General features: G+C 47.3%; 1 protein-coding gene across 3 annotated transcripts; it reads right to left on the minus strand.

The window, feature by feature from the left end:
- Positions 1-80: 80 nt before the first annotated feature.
- CP (ceruloplasmin) lies at positions 81-18,235 on the minus strand. Of its 3 annotated transcripts, none has more exons than XR_014184347.1 (19): positions 18,022-18,235; positions 15,043-15,287; positions 13,440-13,652; positions 12,774-12,947; positions 11,933-12,187; positions 10,640-10,805; positions 9,509-9,648; positions 8,826-8,966; positions 8,513-8,724; positions 7,723-7,873; positions 6,893-7,105; positions 6,330-6,537; positions 5,536-5,675; positions 5,006-5,134; positions 4,342-4,448; positions 3,692-3,908; positions 2,971-3,110; positions 2,352-2,507; positions 1,185-1,324 (listed from the first exon to the last, which is right to left on the minus strand). XR_014184347.1 is itself a non-coding variant. In XM_082055813.1 (19 exons), the coding sequence occupies exons 1-19, from the start codon at positions 18,174-18,176 to the stop codon at positions 1,317-1,319; spliced, it is 3,177 nt and encodes a 1,058-aa protein (XP_081911939.1). In that variant the 5' UTR covers positions 18,177-18,235; the 3' UTR covers positions 1,185-1,316. The 3 variants fall into 3 exon arrangements, 2 of the variants coding, with proteins under 2 accessions (XP_081911940.1, XP_081911939.1); XM_082055813.1 differs by having other exon boundaries at positions 2,352-2,514; XM_082055814.1 differs by lacking the exon at positions 2,352-2,507 and having other exon boundaries at positions 81-1,324.
- Positions 18,236-18,346: the final 111 nt, after the last annotated feature.

The following is an 18,346-nucleotide window of genomic DNA, read 5'->3' on the forward strand; positions in this document are numbered from 1 at the left end:
AACCACTCAAAGGCCTAATTAGATGACACAGACACTACCAAATCTATTTTCACTGAATCTGTCCTGTTACTGTCCTGTCCTGTTACTTCAATAGTCAGAAGAGTCAGAAGAGATCATCTACATTACAAATGAAATATATTTAAAAGAAAGGAAAAAGTAGTTTAACTTATTTATGCAGCATGCCTGCTATGGCCAAAATCAACTCTCTCATTCACTGGTAGGAATTACGCTGGTTTCAGTAGAAACTTTTGCCTTAAGAAAAGCAAAAGCAATTCAGGCTTGTTGCAGAGAAGCCACTTCCCTGGCTCTGGTAGCTGGAGACGCGAATGTTTTGCGTTGCCCGTCTCGTGCATCATTTGACGCGGGTCTGACGTGGCCTCGGGCTGCGAAGCGCAGCGGGCGGCCGAGCGACACGGCTCCCGCCGCCTTCCTCCCCGAGCGCGTAGTCGCGCTGATCCCGAGCCGCTGAGCTGCCCCGGCCTGCGCCGCGTAACGAGCCGCACAGCGGCTCCGCTGCGGTTGTTTCAGTCACCGCAGCACAGCTCCCAGTACAGCGCGACCCAAACCCTGCCCTTCGCCCTCTGAATCCCAACAGGCTCGTTCCAGCACGGCCGTGTCTGTCTTGTCATTGTTTTCATACCAGAAAAACAAAAACCTCTTGTGCAGCCATGACCCCTCAGCCACTGCATCTTCCACATTTATTATCCTGAAAGATGCTACAGGATAAAATTATTAAACAGAAATAATGGAACTGTTTTGTTAGCCATTCAATTATATGACAGTGTGCGTATTGTGTGATTCTATGGATAAAGTGATAACCAAATTCCTATTTTCAAAGCAATAACTAATAAAATCTCCAATCTGACAGCACACACCTAAACAAATGTTGCTGTTACACAGGGTTATTTCCAAACTTAAAAAAAGAAACATAAACAAACAACAAACCCACAACCAACCAAAAAACAAAACCAACAAAAGCCCCAGGAAAGCACATTTCACGTGGCTCTTCCACGCCCCTCGGCAGGTAAACAACAGGCATCAGGCATCACCCAGAATGTGTTTAGCTTGAAAGATACCATTTAGAGAAAAAGATACTTATAAACTGTTCTGTCCATAACTGCCTTAGTCTATGGCCCTTTTCTTGCCATGGGCATCAAGTGAAATCTTCCAGAACATACGTGGAGATGAACTGTCCGGGAGCTGGCGCTCCGGTGAGCGCGGGCCGTGCCGGAGCCTGCGCTAAGGCGCTCTCGTCACTCGGGTGTCGCTGCCGAACCCTCACACTCGAACCGGCTGAATCATCTTGGGAACAGAGGCTATTTGTCTGAAAGAGAGAAATCAGCTTTTGTTACACACGTTTCATCAAGGAACAGTCTAAACATATGGACAGAGTCCCAAATGAGAGCAACAGGTCCCAGGACCTTTCAGACATCGGGAGTTAGATTTAAGAACAGCTTTGAAATGCACTGAAGGGTACATCTTCATGAACTTTAGATGGCTGATTATGAAAAAGTCCAACATACTGCTTCTACCAGTTCAAGGCTGTTTCTGCACCTCTTTCTGTGTACTCTTATATCAACGTTTTTCTTACCTGTGCAAGTCTGGTACAATGTATTCTGTAAACCAGAATGGTTTATAAAATACAACTAGATTGTGTTTAACATTCCAGACTGTGCTTTTAGTACAGATACACGTGCACATTATATAGTTTACCTGCCTGTACATACACACATGTTGACATGTTTCTGCTGTTCTGTCAGTTACCTGTAATGTGTACCTACTGTGCTCTGTCTTTTGAGCGCAGTAAAGTGTTGCTTTTAAAAGCATTAACTTTGTAGAAACAAGAACTTTCAAAATCATTCAAGATTCATTTTTTTCCCAGGTTGATATTGCTAAAGCAAAGTAATAGTGCCTGTAAAGCTAAAGCGTGTCCTTTAGAAAGAAAACATTTGTATTTTTTCAGTACTTTAACTGTTAGGGATGACTTCAGCTTTGTTTACCAGCTGTTCTTTCTGTTTGAAATGAAGATGAGAGTCTGACAGAACTGGCACGTCTTGGGTACAGAAAGACCCTGTCTCACGAAGAATTATTTTTGAATAAAGATCTGTCATGTGAGTTTCACTGGCGGGAAGCGGCAGCGACAGCCCGTTAACACGCAGTGCTCGCGCCGCTCCTGCTCCCGAGCGGCGGCGCCGGGGCCGCGCTCTGCAGCACCCCGGCCTCCGGGCGCGGACAACGCGCCGCGAACGCGGGCGGGAGCCTGAACCGGCTCCGAGCACGCGGCCCGTGCGCGAGCCCCGTTCTGCTCGCCGGCCGCAGCGCCCGCGGCCAGGACAGACGAGCCCTCCTACCTTCCTCCGGGAGCACCGTGTAGGTGGCCTCCATGCCGGCGTGCACGTGGTCGGTGACGTGGCAGTGCAGCAGCCACGTCCCGGGGTTCCGCGGGGTCATTGCCACCGTTTGAAATGTCCCAGGGAAAAGATCAAAGACGTCTGCCCGGTAAACCCCTGTTTGCTTCAGACAAAAACCACGGTTACACAGAGTGGCACTGCCAAGCAATTTCAGCTGCCTTTAGTGCATATTCCCACTAAACCTGTTAATCACAGCTGAGTGAAGTGACATTACCGTACGTCATTTCCACAGGAGCCTCACTTTGTACATCACTTCATGCTTAAAAGATTAATAAACTAGCAACTAGGTGGAAGTGAGGGAAAAGTGCAGCGTTTGTCTTCCCACAGCCATGGAAATCCACCGCTACTCTGTCAAAGCCACTTGCGAGCTGACCGGCAGACATTCTGTGTCTCTTGTGTGTTGATCAAATACAGGTTTGGGGCATAAAAACTTTACTGCCAAATTACAAGTCCTGCTTAATATTGTAACATCTGACTTTTCAGCAGGGATTACGGTACTTGGTATTTGATCCAACTCTCATTCTGCTCAGGTGAGGAAGGAGTGGAAAGGACCCGTTACCTTGTAGTCGAAGCTGTGGCCGTGGAAATGCGCTGTGTGAATGTCGATCTCGTTGCCCATGCCCATCAAATACCAGCTGACCCGATCTCCAACGTGCATAGTCAGCCCGCGGAGATTGCCAAACACCTTTCCGTTGATGGCTAAAAAGAGGGAAACAGCAAGACGGATAAAACAAGGTTTCGTGTATTGTTGTTCTCTAAACTTGAATAGAATACAAGACTTAGAAGCCAATGTGAGGCAAAAGTACCAGCTTTGAACGATATATAAAACCAAAACTATTGGCCAGCATATTGAGTCTGATTATATTCCATACTGAACTAGAAAGTAAGACGGTTAGCAGGCCGGTTCTCTGCCGTCGCCGTGGCGGAGGCGGCTCGGAGGGCTCTGGCGCTGGCCGGGCCCTGCTCCGGAGGCCCCCGCGCTCCGGCTCCGCCAACACGGCTGCTGGCTGACAGCAAACAGAAATTTCAAATTTCACCTTTATTCTTTCAGCAAAATTTCAACGTGGGACCATTTTTAATGGTGGGGTTTGTTTGCTTCTTTTTGAGCCACTCAGTGGCACTAACGGTGTTTTCAAATAGTCTGAGTGAATGTTTTCAGGCCTTCTGCCCTGGAACTGGCAATTCAGAGGGGATGTGAAAGTTAAATCTACATGCAGTACTTTCAACTACACCATTTACTAGAGTTTCCAGAGCTACAGAAACTAAATTGGGAAACATACCATGCATTTTATTACTTTCAAGGAATTCCTCATCTTCTTTGTCAACAAGGTGTGGGTTGGGAGAATAGGTTTTAATGTTTTCATCCAAGTACCATGACTCATTTTCATCAAAAACCATAAAAAGAAGAGCAAATTGAACTTTCTTTTTAGTCTGAAATGATGGCAAATAATGTCTGTGACAGACAACGAGAGTGCCTATTAATCCACTGTAAGTGTCCTGAAATTACAAATGAGAAATCATATAATCACAAAGTGTGAGTAAGCAGAAGCACTTTCAGTTGCAGACATGAATCCTCTCGCTCTTTCAAGCTGTCAGTAGTTGGGAATACAAGTAGCCCCTGTAAGACAAACAGGGTTATTTCTTCGCTGTTACACGCTGCCCACGGATCCAGTTCACTGGACCATGAGGAGTAGCTGCTTCTTTTTCATGTCTCGCTAGAAATAAACATTTATTCCACTTTAATTTCTTGCTTAAGGTTTTTTTTCCAAATTCTTTTTAGCTTTTAGGATTTGGAGCTTGGTTCATTTCAAAGGTACAGTAATGGGGTGATGGCCTGACAGAGAACGCAGAGTTCCAAGCCCACCTCCCTTTGCTGCGAGCGCATCTGTTGGAGTCACGGACAAACCCTCAGGCTGCGATCGATAGGTACCTTCACGATGTCCACCGTCGAATGGTACGCCCACGCGATACAAGGTGGGTCTCCTCTCTCAGAACCAGATCTCGCTGGGATTTTCCAGACATATGTTTTTGTTTCACCTGAATTAAATAAATATAAATGAATTTTAGAAGTTTTCTGTGTGCTGACCCATAAGACGTCATCCTGAAACATGTTGTCTCCATTTACAGCTCATATTTGTCTTGAACTTCCTCTTCCCAATCACTGCCCCGGCTGGCTTACTGGTATTTCCCTCTGCACATCCCTGACTATTCCTGGCAATGCTTTTTGTGTGTGGCTGCGCTGTCCTGTTTACTGTACTTAATAAAAACTATTGTCTCTTTTGTAAAGATCACAGCAGATCTTCTGAAATAACAGCATGAGCTGTGCCCTCCCTACGGAGCCAAATCTGTTTGTGTTCACGCCCGGTGCAGCCACGCTGTGTCAGAAACCCGAGCTATCGCGGGCTGGGTACCAGCAACAGTCAGCAGGGCTCCTTTAATTGTAGAAAGATTTGTCATAACCAGCATCAAACATTTACGAGCCTGAGGTAAAAACAACCAACGAAACAAAACCAAAGTCTTTTCTGCTATTCTAAAATGAAAGCGTGCAAGCCGTACCGGAACGCTTGATGTTCGGAGCAAGGAAGCTTTGGTACCTGGGTTAGTTACGGCAACAGCAGAACTATCTGTTTTCACTCCATGGGCGTGTATGGAATAAGGTCTTGATGCCAAGTTCTTAAAAACTATTACAATTTTATCTCCAATATTTGACATAAGCAGTGGCCCTGTTGGATTGAAAAGAAAGATCAACTTGGTTTTACAGCAACACTGGCTTATAATTCAGCTAAAAACTGTTCATAGATAATGTCATTCACTATGATGTTCAACGTAAGTAGCTTAAGTTGGGCATCTAAGGAGAGGCCCAAGCCTCAAATGCTGTGAGCGGCTCCTGTGCCTTTGAGCCCAGTTTAGATGTTGCTGCCCAGTTTTATGCTGACCTTGAAAACACTGACCTGTGACCAGGCAGCAAACCAGAAGGGCTTGTTTCTTGTAGCAATTCCATGCAGGTTTAGGCACTTTGTGTGGGTAGAACTATACTCAGTATTATTCAAATATTCAAGTATCTTCTTGTGGTGTTTCACTGCATTTTTATGAGTTTCAAAGCGGAACTTCACGATGACTATACCTTGAATTTCCAGGTGCTGCTGCTCCTCCGCCCTGTGTTTGGGAGTGCTGAACGTCCCATCGGTGTATTCACGATACACCACCTTTCTGTATTTTGAGCCAATGAACCTGTCCTCTTTATTTAAAAATTGATTGCCAGGACTGCAGGAAAGAAAAATAGATATAAAACCACCTCGTACATTTCTTCATGTATTTTAAAACATCTTTTGCAGGTATGTCAATTAACCATCAAACTAAAATCCAATGCAGAGAAACAATAATCTCACAGATCACTGCTCTCTTCAACATGAAAACATTCTTGTTAAGCTGGGAGGTTTCTCTTAACCTGGAGGTTAAAAAAACCCCAACAATATAAATAGGCCAAGTCTATATAGTATTTGAGAGAACACTGAGCGAGAGGAGTAGAAAAGAACTCAGAGTGCAGATAAACACGAGGCAAAGACGTGTTACATATTGTAAGAAATCAAATATCAGGACAAGATAGTCATTGTATCTACAACTTAAATAACATTTTAAGCTTTCCATAGCAAGGACTGTACCAACATCAGTAAATAATAAATGCCACGCACCGCCCAGGATTCGTTAAAATCTGCGGCTGCCCCACAGGTTCACACTGGATCGTTTTATGAACATCAGGCTGCCTGGCTCACGGTTACACGGCAACAGTACTGGAGAAGGACCGTGAATTCGAGTGAGCCCCAAAAATACATATGCAAGGGAGGTGTGTCTAGAAATGCCTGGAGGAAGAAAAGGTTCAGAGACCTTTGCTCCTCCTTTGCTTTTTTCCCCAAGTACCTGTCCTCGTGGTATTGATGCCGCTCAAACTCCCATGTCCTGTTAGGAGAATAGTCCCATTCCACCTCCACCGCAGCAATGTAGTACGTCTTTTCATGCAAGTACATAGACAGATCCACGTTCCACCAGTGGCATTGCTTCACTCTGTAGTTCTGCTTCATGCCCCCCGTGTAGTGATCCGTGGTCAGGCAGGACACTTCAAAAACTCCTAGAGATCATACAAGAAACCCACTTGAGGACAGAAATCAGTAGTAGATATTGAGATTGTATTACCTATGTTGATTTAGTGTTTAGAGACTGAGACACAGGCTGTTGCTCATACAAGATCCAATTACTTGTAGTAATAAAATTCAGCATACATAGAAGCTAGAAAAATCAAGGCTTTAGCATTAAGAGCTTACATCCTAGCAACACAAGCCTGCTGCCCTTCAAACACAGCTGTTCGCAGTTTTAGCACCCAAAGGATCAAAATGTCAGGTATTTAAAGCTTGTCTCTAAGCACAAGATGTTCACAGGTAAACAGTTTCTAAACTAGTAACGGGATTTTTAAAGAAGACATTTACCTTCAGAATCAGGCTTCATAATGGCTGTAAGAAACGTATGTGGAAACAGGTTTGCTGTATCCCTTCTCGTGCCTCTGGCTGTGAACGTGTTTTCTGAAAAGTATATCCCATGGACATCAACTTCTGAGCCCAAGCCCATCAAATGCCAGGAAACCACGCTTCCTTTACACATCCTGAGGCCGGGCTGGTTTCCGTACATGTAACCATTAATAGCTGTAGAAAATTCGAGGAAGCAAAACCCGCCTTGATTAACACATTACCTAATTCTGCAATACAGATTAAGTAATACATACTTCGGATGTAATGTGATGCCTTAGACTGACAGAAGTATCAATAAGACTTTGTTACATCAGCAAAACTAGAGAATCAAGTCAGGCAAAACAACTTTTAAAAACCATGTTTAAAAACAACTTCCAACTGTTCTCCTTTTCAACGTCTAAAGCACAGGCAGCTCACTTGACCAAGCGGATGTTCCACTGCTTTACACCCATCCCGTACGCAGGACGCACCGAGCATCCCGCTTTACACCCTGCGAGATCCTCTGGCCGCGCAGGGGAGACAACCTGAAGTGCCCCAGGTCTGAGCTGCAATCCTGTCCAGATACTCCTGTGCAAAACCGCCAGAGCCTGGGCCCCGGCACCTCCGAGCGCCCTGTGCCGAGGCTCCGAGGCTCCGCGAGCAGCGCGGAGGCCCCGAGGGCACCGCTCAGGAGCGAGCGCGAGCAAACCTGTAAAGATCGGGGCTTATTTGCACGACTACGTATGTAGAAACATACGTAAAAACCTTGCGGTAAAAATGAAAATTTGGGTAACTAATAATAGTTTTCTTACAGTGCATTTTGTTAGACTCCTGGAAGTCCTCATCATCTTTGTCAATTTTAGTAGGATTTAATGTAAACATCAAAATATTGTCATCCAAGTACCAGCTCAGGTTCTCATCAAATACTGTGGCAAGCAGAAAAAACTCCGTATTCACATTTTTCTGTTGAGAAGAAATGGCACAAAGTAAAACAGAAACCAGTGAACAGAAAATGTAATGAAAAAATTCTGTGCGCATAATAATTTACAAGGATAATTCACAAAGTCATTCTGACAATCTCAGAGCTCTCTAATCGCTGTACCTGGTGACCAGATACCGGCTGCTAAAGCTGCTGCTACCAGCAGGAACCACCTCCAGAAATGAACGTGTATTTTGGTCTTTAAGTGTCTACACTCTAGCGCCTCTCATGCCCAGACCCGAGCGCCAGTGCCGCTCGCTGCGGAGGCGGTTCGGCAGCACGGCGTCTATCTGGAGCCAGGCTGATTTTGCTATTTAAAAAAACAAGAACAAAAAATAACCAAAACAAAACCCAAAAACCAAACCAAAACAAAAAAACAACGAAACCAAACCAAACCAAAAAACCAAACCAAACCAAACAACCAAAAAAACCCCAAACAAGACTCAAGGCCACCTTCTTCATTTTCTGCGTCCCCCTCAGCACGCAGGTGAGACCGCAGCGTGGAGAGGGAGGGGATGGTGCCCGGGCGGCTGTCGGTGCGGCCGCCCTGAGGGCGCCATCCAGGAGGAAGCAGCAGATTGAGCCACACCACGCGAACGGCTCCGCTCTGCCCTCCGACTGACCTGCTTCCCCGACGGGAGCAGAGCTCCCTTCCTGCACACCAGGAGAGGCCCCACGAGGCCAGAGCTGGTGTCTCTGACCGCATCCACAGCTGAGTAGTACAGCCACGTTAAACAGTCTGGATCCTGGTCTGTGGGGCCCACATCTTCTGGCACGTTCCACTCATATGTAAATGTAGCACCAGGGCTCACATGAGAGGCTGGAGAGTCAGTACCTATTAAAGAAATCAACATTAGGGATTCTGCCTAATGAACATCCTTTATTTTATCACCTTTAATGCAACAACAGCCTGTTCTCTCGCCGTCCATGGCCCACCTCTGGAGGAGAAGCTGTACGATGCCCCCTCGTCGCTCTTGCGGTAACTCAAGCCATGGGGCTGGATGCTAAACGGGCGGCTGGCATTGTTTCGGAAGGTCACCCTGATGCTCTCGCCCACTTCAGCCTTGATAACAGGTCCTAGAAAGGAGCACATGGTCTACTTGTGAGATGTTTCCACGAGGCGATGCACAGATCACCACGGGCTTACCGCCATCAATGGCTGACTGCACGGGGAGCTGCCCCTGGGCCGCTGTGGCCGCGGACCAGGTCCCTGGCACACGGCCTGAACCACCAGTCCCAGGTCCTCATGGAGGCCCAGTGACACGCAGAACAGTTCTTCTCTTTGGAAAGGGATCTACAGAGATCAGCGCCAACCTCAGACTCAGTCCGGGGCCATGCCAGAAGCAGCCAGGTTATCAACAGGGCTAGACCTAGAGCCTGGCCTTGGAATTCAGAGCCTGACCTTTGGTGACCACGGTGTAGTACTCCACCAGGCAAGCTGGGGACCACCACAGCATTGCCTCCGGAGCTCCTGCACCCTCGGTGTCCCGCGGAGGAGGCTCCGCAGCAGCGCCTGCGGTAGGCAGGGGGGCCGAGGGCCCTCCCTTGGAGCGAGAAGGGACTGCGGTGAAAATCTATTCTCATAAACCTTTCACGTGAAATAATTTTAGATAACTTACCTAAGAGTCCAAGATGTGCTTCCTCTGCGAGTCTTTTTTTATGTTCAGTGAAAGAACCGTCTGTGTATTCTTTGTAAACGGCTTTTTTATAAGAGCCACCAATTCTCATCTCACTTTGTTCAAAAAATACGCGAGATTCACTGTGTAGAAAAAGTTACAACAGATACAAACAGTCCGAGTCACAACACTCAGCTTTACAAACTCAGTCAGGACCTCGACCCTATCTGCTGAGCTACGGCAGCCTGAGCCGGTCTCTGGGTCTCCTTCCAGTCCCCTGGCCACACACGCACGTGCAGCCCCGCCTAAGGATGTGCAGGAATCCACCATCCCTCACTAACTGCTCTTTAAGAAAAATGACACTGCTGTGTCGTCTTTATAAAGACAGCAAGCTCAGAGACTCATCAACAACCATTTCTAGTCAACATGGTGTAACCTAAACTTTACTCTTTTAATAAAAGTTAGAAATAATTCAACAACAGTAGATAAAACCATCAAGAGTATGTAACTTCTAATAAAAAGTGAAGAATATTTAGTCCACACGTTTTAGTCTACACGTTTACCCTTCAAAAAAAGACCTTTCAGGTTTTTACAAGCACTATATTCAAACAATGAATTGTGCCCCGTCCCTTGTGGAGCAGGTAAACAGTTTGTAAATCACAGATTAAAAATCTGAGGAATCAACGTACGCAGCGGATTGATCCAGATCGTAAACATCTAAATGCAGAGCAAAGGGCGAAGCCACCTCCTGCAAGTCGTCCGCCAGCTGAGATGCTGTTAGCGTGGCTTTCATCAGCTAAGGAGATGATTGTGAATTCCTGGCTTTGTTCTCTAACCCAGAATAATAAACCACCTTGAATCAGCAGAGGTCATTGCCTACATAAGATATTACAATTCATCTCCATCCCAGTGAAATCACTAATGTTATAGCAAAATCTATAGTAAGACTGCAAGGAAAAAAAAAAGACCTGATTAGGTCTGATATTCATGCTGGCATTAATGAGAATAATGAGAATAGTGAGGATAATGAGAAATTCTGTTTGTAAGTCAGATCTACCATACGGCTTACCTTATATAGCATGTTTATACAAATTCTGCTTGGAATGTAAAACTTCTCTAATCAGAAGCATTTACCTGTCAGCGATCAATTCTTGTCCTGTAAAGCGGTTCATTGCAGATGGGCCATAATTCCAGATGACCTCTTCCGCAGCAATGAAGTACTGTCTTACCCTTGTACTCTCACTGTGAACTGTTGTGGATTTCCTACAGTCCTTTACTTTAAAAAGGGCCTGCATGCCACCTGGAAAAAATGAGGAGGCAGAGAAAACCAGGGAGAAGGAACAGCGCTTTGTTTTCTCTTCCCCTGCCTACAATAGCTCCTCTCTGCGCTGGAGAACCGCGCTGCGCCGGCGCATGGCACAGCACGCGTGAGGAAACGCCGGGACGCAGCGCGCGGCGGCTGAACGAGGCCCCGGAGCACGTGCGGCGCTGCGGGCGGGCAGATGTGAGCTGACGTGGCCCTGCGCCCCCGCGGCTGCCCCGGGGCTCCGGGGCGGGTGGGGCCGCGGGTCCCGGTGTCCCAGACCCGCCGGCTCCTCTCGTCCCATCCGCGGCCCAGCGTGCCGGGGAAAGGCCCCTCAGCAAACCTGCCTGCTGGAGGTGCCAGCGCTGTCCCCAGGAGAGCCCTTCTTACAGCTATGGATGGGGCCAGTTTGTAGGACTTAAATCTTGCCCAGAGCGCTTCAGCCACATCAGGATGTTGCCTGATGCGATAGCTATTTTGAGGCTTGTAACCTCTATGTAGTTGAATCTGTAGGTTAAATGTGCCCCTTTTTTATCAGAATTTTCAAATCTTGAAGAATGATTTTGAGCTCTGTGTTCCTTCCCATTTGTGTGACAAATTACTTCTCTAACTCAGTTGCAGTGATATAGATCACGGAAAAGTGGTATATCAGTCGTGGAAAAGCATGGAATTAGCTTCTAAGTACATCATACCGTTAACAAACACTGGAAATACAGGAAGATACAGGGAAGAGAAACACAGATCACCTCTGCCTCTTGGCTGGTCACCCTGCCCGTCCTGCGCCCCTTGCCCAAACGGGAAATGTTGGCAAACGGAAAGCTGTGACTAATTACCTTCAGTAGGAAACAAACATCATGCAAATGTTTGTCTAAAGTTGAGGTTTGCAAAAATGCAGCTGTGCCAATTGCTGCCAACCAACAACAATCTCCATTACAGACAAGAATCCCCTACATGCTCAAACCCTTCTAATACACTTCTAGGCATTTCAATTACTTTGAGAGTTTTGTTACCAAGAGGAGAATGTCATGTGGGATATAACCAGGCCAGGAGTGCTGCTGCGGTGACTCGGTAAGCTGTTAGCTCGAGCCAAAGAGAAATTCTGACCACTGGAATTTGCTCTGTACCTTGGATATGATCGTTCACTTGGCAGCTGAGCAGCCATTCTCCAGGAGTCCTTGGTGTCATGACGGCATCAACAAATGTGGCTGGGAAGAGGCTGATGGTGTCAACTCGATGATGCCTTTCTATTAAGGTCTGTCCATGGAAGTAGGCTGAATGGACATCAGCTTCATTACCCATGCCAAAAAGATGCCATTTCACCTTATCTTCCACACACATGGTGAGGTTCGGGAGGTATCCATACATGTACCCGTTGATAGCTAAAAGAAATGTTATTTATGACAGTTACTTTCACAGACCTCAGGATCTTTTCTTCAAAAGCAGGTGCCATACAACTACTGCTCTGTTCTTCAAGATAAAAAGAGGGTCAAAGCAAAACTCGGCCTTGGGAAGGCACAGACGCACACTCACACTTGATGCGCACAACCACCCGCACGACCAGCAGCTCTGCTATGATTCTGGCTTCCAGGCTAGAGCCAAAGGTACCGTCTTTGTTGACACCAACAGGAAAAACTTTTTCTAGACTGCGATACGTAGTACAGAGTTCAGGACTAAGAAACAGAACAGAGTAACACAACTCTGTGTAAAGAGCCTCGGAACTTACACTGGCAAATATGTTCTTGGCCCCTAAGAATTTTATATCGGAACTCCAAAGGTTTGACTGTACAACACTTGCCATCACCTTTTTGTTTTGTTTTGCTTAAAAGGATCTTTTTAACCTTCCAAGAAAAAGCCTCACTTAAAAAACAAACAAAAACCCTACAGTTCATCTTTAAAAGAGATAACACATTAAAATACTACTTCACCATACCACGGACAAGCAACGTTAATGTAACGTTCTCTCACAGTGCATTTTGTTGCTTTCCTGGAAGTCCTCATCATCTTTGTCAACTTTGGAAGGCTCAGAGCAGTATGTCCTGATATTATCCTCCAGATACCAACTGAGATTTTCATCCACCACAGAAAACATGAGGATAAATTCAGCATCAAAGTGTTTGTCACTGTCCATATTCATTGTATCTGAAAAAGAAAGCAGTGTATTTAGAGTCTTTGGCAAGTGCCACCGTTCAGCAGGTTTAAGTGCAGTATCAGTAGGGGTCATCACTGTATACTTCATATTTTGCCACCTTTCTTAAGTGTACACATAAACTTACAGACATGCTCAGAAAACAAACATTGGTTTTGCTAGTTGCTGTAATATTACTAATAGTAAATATTGCATGTGATAAGATTTCAGTAGATCTCTTTCTCATACCGGTATTTCCATAAACTACTAGCACGAACACATCTCACCCACGTGGACTTCTGGACACGGCATTCTGCAAATTATATTCACTGTCACACCCAAAATCAAACTATTTCCTATACTATCGAACGGCAGCTAGTTGAGAAAACAAAAAGCTGCTATTTCAAAATTAACCGTAACCTTCTCCTCTTCCAGTAAATTATTTCACTGAAATTTATGAACAGCCATTAGCAGTCACCTTGCACGTGCATTTATTTACAGTTTACCTTTCCTGCAAATGATTAAAGGCCCGACAAGCCCGGAGGCAACATCTCTGGGCGCGTCGATGTGGGAGTGGTAGGCCCTGGTCACGCAGTCGGCGTCGCCCTCCGCGGGGCCCTGGTCCTCCGTCACGTCCCACCTGTAGGTGAACTGGCCTCCGGGCTCCACGGCATCGTCGCTCTTCTGCAACCCCCCGGTGCCGTCGGGGTACAGAGCACCTGGGGAAGCCACACGGCCACTGTGAGCAGCGCGGGGCCCGGCTGGCGCCGGCCCGGCTTCTCCGGCCGAATACGGGAAAAAACACACTGAAAATCAAGTGATTTCCTTCTCCTTAGGAGCCCCTTCGTTTGCCTTTGAATTCCATGGGAGTGCTTCCACTAGTGGCACATTAAATTTATTCCTTAATTTATTAGGAGAGCACTATGTACTTCTGATAAAAAGACAACAATTCCAATATTTGTATAGCACTTGTTAAATATTAATCTCGGAAACGGTTCTAAAATATTGCACATGTCCTCAAGGAATATAGGTGTTACTGGAATGAAAGCAACAGAAAACAAACAAACAACAATTGTTCCAAAAAGTGCAAGAACTGCTACATAACACGCTATTCCGCTCCCACACAATGTGTCTATATCAAGCCACATATTAGTTGTAATGAAAAACTTCATGAAATATTAGAAGTAAGGCTGATACTTCATACATTCTAATGAAACATGTTTAAAGACTGCTTTTGAGACAACATCGTATTCTCAGCAACTCTCAGCCTGTTTTTAAGGTCCACTGATAAACCTTTCGGCAGCCCCACGCCGGCGCCAGCCAGGGCACAAGGTTCCACGTCACCGCGTGTGGCGGGTCCAGCGGCTGCACCGGAAATGCCACGAACGCCAGCGGCACCCCCACGGCGCACTGAGGGCTGCCAGGCTCCTACCGCACTCATTGATTACTGAGCAGCACTGAGGGCTGCCAGGCTCCTACCGCACTCATTGATTACTGAGCAGCACTGAGGGCTGCCAGGCTCCTACCGCACTCATTGATTACTGAGCAGCACTGAGGGCTGCCAGGCTCCTACCGCACTCATTGATTACTGAGCAGCACTGAGGGCTGCCAGGCTCCTACCGCACTCATTGATTACTGAGGAGCACTGAGGGCTGCCAGGCTCCTACCGCACTCATTGATTACTGAGCAGCAGCTGTTTCTCCATTTTAAGAAATGTCTGTGTATCTTATCTAGAATATACACAAATTTAGTGTTAATGATCTGGAACTGTAAGTTATCCCAGTTAACAACATCTTTTTCACAACAGCATCAATTTTTCCTTTAGATATCCTCAACACCCGCGTCTCTTATATATGCCTTTACATACTTATTTCAGGTGAAATATACTCTAATTTCAGGTGAAATGTTGACCTAAAATGCCTTCTTTATGAATTTCACTTTTTGCTCTTGAAAAACTTATCAAACTTCCTCGGTCCTGTTTAAAATGGACTGCAGCATGTTCCAAATAATTCGCTTGACTGGTCCTCTCTTTGGTTAGAGAATATCGCTTACACTTGGAGGAATTACTAACTTTTGATCTATTCTGGCACAGAACGGAGTCAAGTTTACCTTCATTTTCCTTCGTGTATGTTACACCATGTGGATGCAGTGTGTAGTTTCTGGAAGCAAAGTTTTTCAAGTGAATAATAATGGAATCTCCAACTTCTCCCTTGATGATAGGGCCTAAAAACCCCAGCCAGGAAGGCTTGTCAAGCGCCACGTCGTACAGCTGGTTGGCGTACTGCGTGTAGACGGCCTTCTTGTACGTGCTGCCGATCCTGCGCGGTCCCCTCTGGAGAAAGACTCCGGCCTGCCTGGAAGAACACGGAAACACGCCTGCAGTGTCAGCCACCCCATTTTTGTTCAAATGGCCTTAATTAGCAGGGTCCCAAACGAAGGCCAGGCCTCCATAGCACTGCGCGCAACTACACCTGTGTTTAGTAGCAAATACGTCTCTTATCATAAAGATTTAGGCTCCCACAGAGAGATTAAGTATTATGCACCAACCTGATTTTTTTCTACCTGTTTTGCAGACTGAAAATAAGGGTATTGATACAATTTCAGACAAACAAGAGACCATGTGGACAAGGCAAACAATAGTTTAATTGCTCAAAACTTTTGTACCTTCATGCTTACACTGCTGTATAATTTTCCACAGCCTGTTATAGAATCGTGATCTCCACCATCGCACTGTTACGCTGACTGCACAGCCCTTGCTCGGGTGCAACGAGGAGCAGACTGTTCGCTGTAAAGCACGTCCATGTCTGGACACGAGCAGAACTAAACGGTGCTACTAGAGTGCAGCGTGTGCAGGAAAGGGGCAGGTGCGGAGCGCTGAACCGAGGGGACCGGGCGCTCGGCTCGCTCACCAGCCGCGGGTGAGCACGAGTCACAGCCTCGGAGCTGGATATGGATTTACTCTAACAAAGGCTCACTTTTACACATTCAGCGCAAGAATACACAAACAGGTTACATGCCAGCATTATTAATGACATTAAAATTGATTGTACTAAAAATGAGAGCTTGGTTAGTGAGGAAACAGCCTAAGCCACGAGTTAAACTGAGCCTGCTGGAGATGGTATTTCCAGCCACAACAGCAAGAGAAACGGCGGCGCCGGTCGCTCACAGCGCTCCTGCTGTCGCCCCAGTGCCGCCGCAGCGCGGCAGGTTCTGTGCCCGGCGGGGGGCCGGGCGGCGGGAGAAGCGGCTCCAGCGCGGCAGCGCCGCCCAGCGCAGCCGCCGCCGCTCTCTCATCTTGGTTTCACAATCCCAGCCCGTCACACTGTGAAGCACGTTAATACTGCCCAAAAATGCAAAGTGTTTCCCACAAGGCTGAGCATTGTTTGAGCATGTGGGGAAGGAATTGTCTGTATCTTGGCAAGCACAGAAGTGTAATTAAAATGCCAATTCAGAGCTCCATGAAACTTGGAGAGCATAAATTTAGTTGCAAATGCTCAGCTACTGGAAGTCTGAGTGCATGAAGCTTTTTAGTCACAAACTAAATCAAACAAGTTACGGCTCTTCTCAGACTGTTCGAACAGCTACCACTTAATCGTAGATTATTCCTTTTAGCGGATACACCGCGCTCTCCCCTGCCTCTATAAATACCGGTCCCTGTACAAGCACAGCCTCGCAGCTCAAGGGTTCAGGAGAGGAGGAACCAGAGAAGCTGAAAATGAAACGTATGTTAAAAGGGGCCCGACCATCGCAGGCACACAAGCGCTGAAAAACGGATTAATTCAGCACGCTGCAGCCGTCACCGAGCAGAGCAGCGACACGGGCAGCGAACAGCGGTGGCCGCGGGTCTGGCCCCGCGGCTCTGCCGCTGCAGACAGCGCCTCCGGCGCGCCCAGAGCCCCGGCGCCCAGCCCCGGCGCCCAGAGCCCCGGCGCCCAGAGCCCTGGCGCCCAGCCCCGGCACCCAGAGCCCCGGCGCCCAGAGCCCCGGCGCCCAGAGCCCCGGCGCCCAGCCCCGGGTGCCCAGCCCCGGGTGCCCAGCCCCGGGTGCCCAGCCCCGCTGCTCGCACCGGGACGGAATCCAGCGCTCCCCTCGTGCCGGACAAAGGGCAGGTTGTGGCCCAGATAGTGCTGACTCTCACTAGAGAAAACAAGCCACGGGAAATCTTCCAATCCCTCAGCTACAGACTAATGAGAATGGTATGTTTGTTTTCTCTATTCGTTGTTTTTATCTTGGTATAGTCTTACGTTCTTTTAAAGGCACTGAAAAAAACAGAGGGAGCATATTTTTCCCTCTCAGATCTTTATCTGATACCTTTTATATTCAAGTTTTCTTTACTGATTATTCATATCTTCAGGGTGCTCCCCTCCTCCTCACCATATGTATCCCCCCGCATCGCTCGGACTGCAGGACCCTCCTGGCCCTGTCACCAGCCACGGGCCCTTGGGGGCGCAGGGGCCGCAGGACCCTCCTGGCCCTGTCACCAGCCACGGGCCCTTGGGGGCGCAGGGACCACAGGACCCTCCTGGCCCTGTCACCAGCCACGGGCCCTTGGGGGCGCAGGGGCCGCAGGACTCATGAGAACTGCCAAAGGACACCTGAACAGGAACCTGTATCCAGCAGGAAACGTTTACATTTGTCAAACTTCTCCACTTAAACTATAACAGCAAAAGCCTTCTCTCTTCAGCACCAGTATCTTAGCCATTCAAAATTAAACATCATTAGACATTCAGGGTCTTTTTCTAGTCTCTATGTAGTAAATATTTCATTCCAACAAATTCACAAAAGCCCTGCATATTCCAATGCTTTTAATCAGCAGACCGTTGGAATTCAATTCTCAAGCAAGCCAGGAAAGGGTGTGGGGGGGAAACAACAACCAAAAAAACCCAAACCAAAACAAACAAAAAAACAACCAACCAAAAACCCAACCAACCAAGAAAACCCAAAACCCAAAATTCTCTTAAAAGTCTGACAGAAAAATCCCCTGACACCAACATGATTCACTTCAGTGGCTGCACCAGCTTTTCAGTCTGGTGCTGGTGTCCAGAGCAGACGCTGTGAAACTAACTCAGTGTAAGCTGTTGCACTCACTCGTGCTCTGCGAGGAGCCGTCCGGAGCCGGCGCCGGCATCGCGGGGCGCGTAGCTCCACTCGGTCTCCGTGATGCCGATGTAGTACTCCCTGCGCACCCCCCCGGCGCAGCAGCAGCACCAGACCAGCAAGCAGCCGAGGAAGAATCGCTGCATTCTGCATTCATGAGCCTCGTGGAAAATGTGGAATAAAAACACAAGACGGACACAAGCAATTCCCCTTTATATGTTCTTGTCTCTCCCACCTCCCACCCTCCTCACCCCCCCTCTCAAGCTCCTGTTTGCTTTGGTGAACACAATGAAATGTTGCACAATGTCTCTGTGTG

The sequence above is a fragment of the Streptopelia decaocto genome, assembly GCF_964273445.1.
Source record: "Streptopelia decaocto genome assembly, chromosome: 6".
Lineage (NCBI taxonomy): Eukaryota > Metazoa > Chordata > Aves > Columbiformes > Columbidae > Streptopelia > Streptopelia decaocto.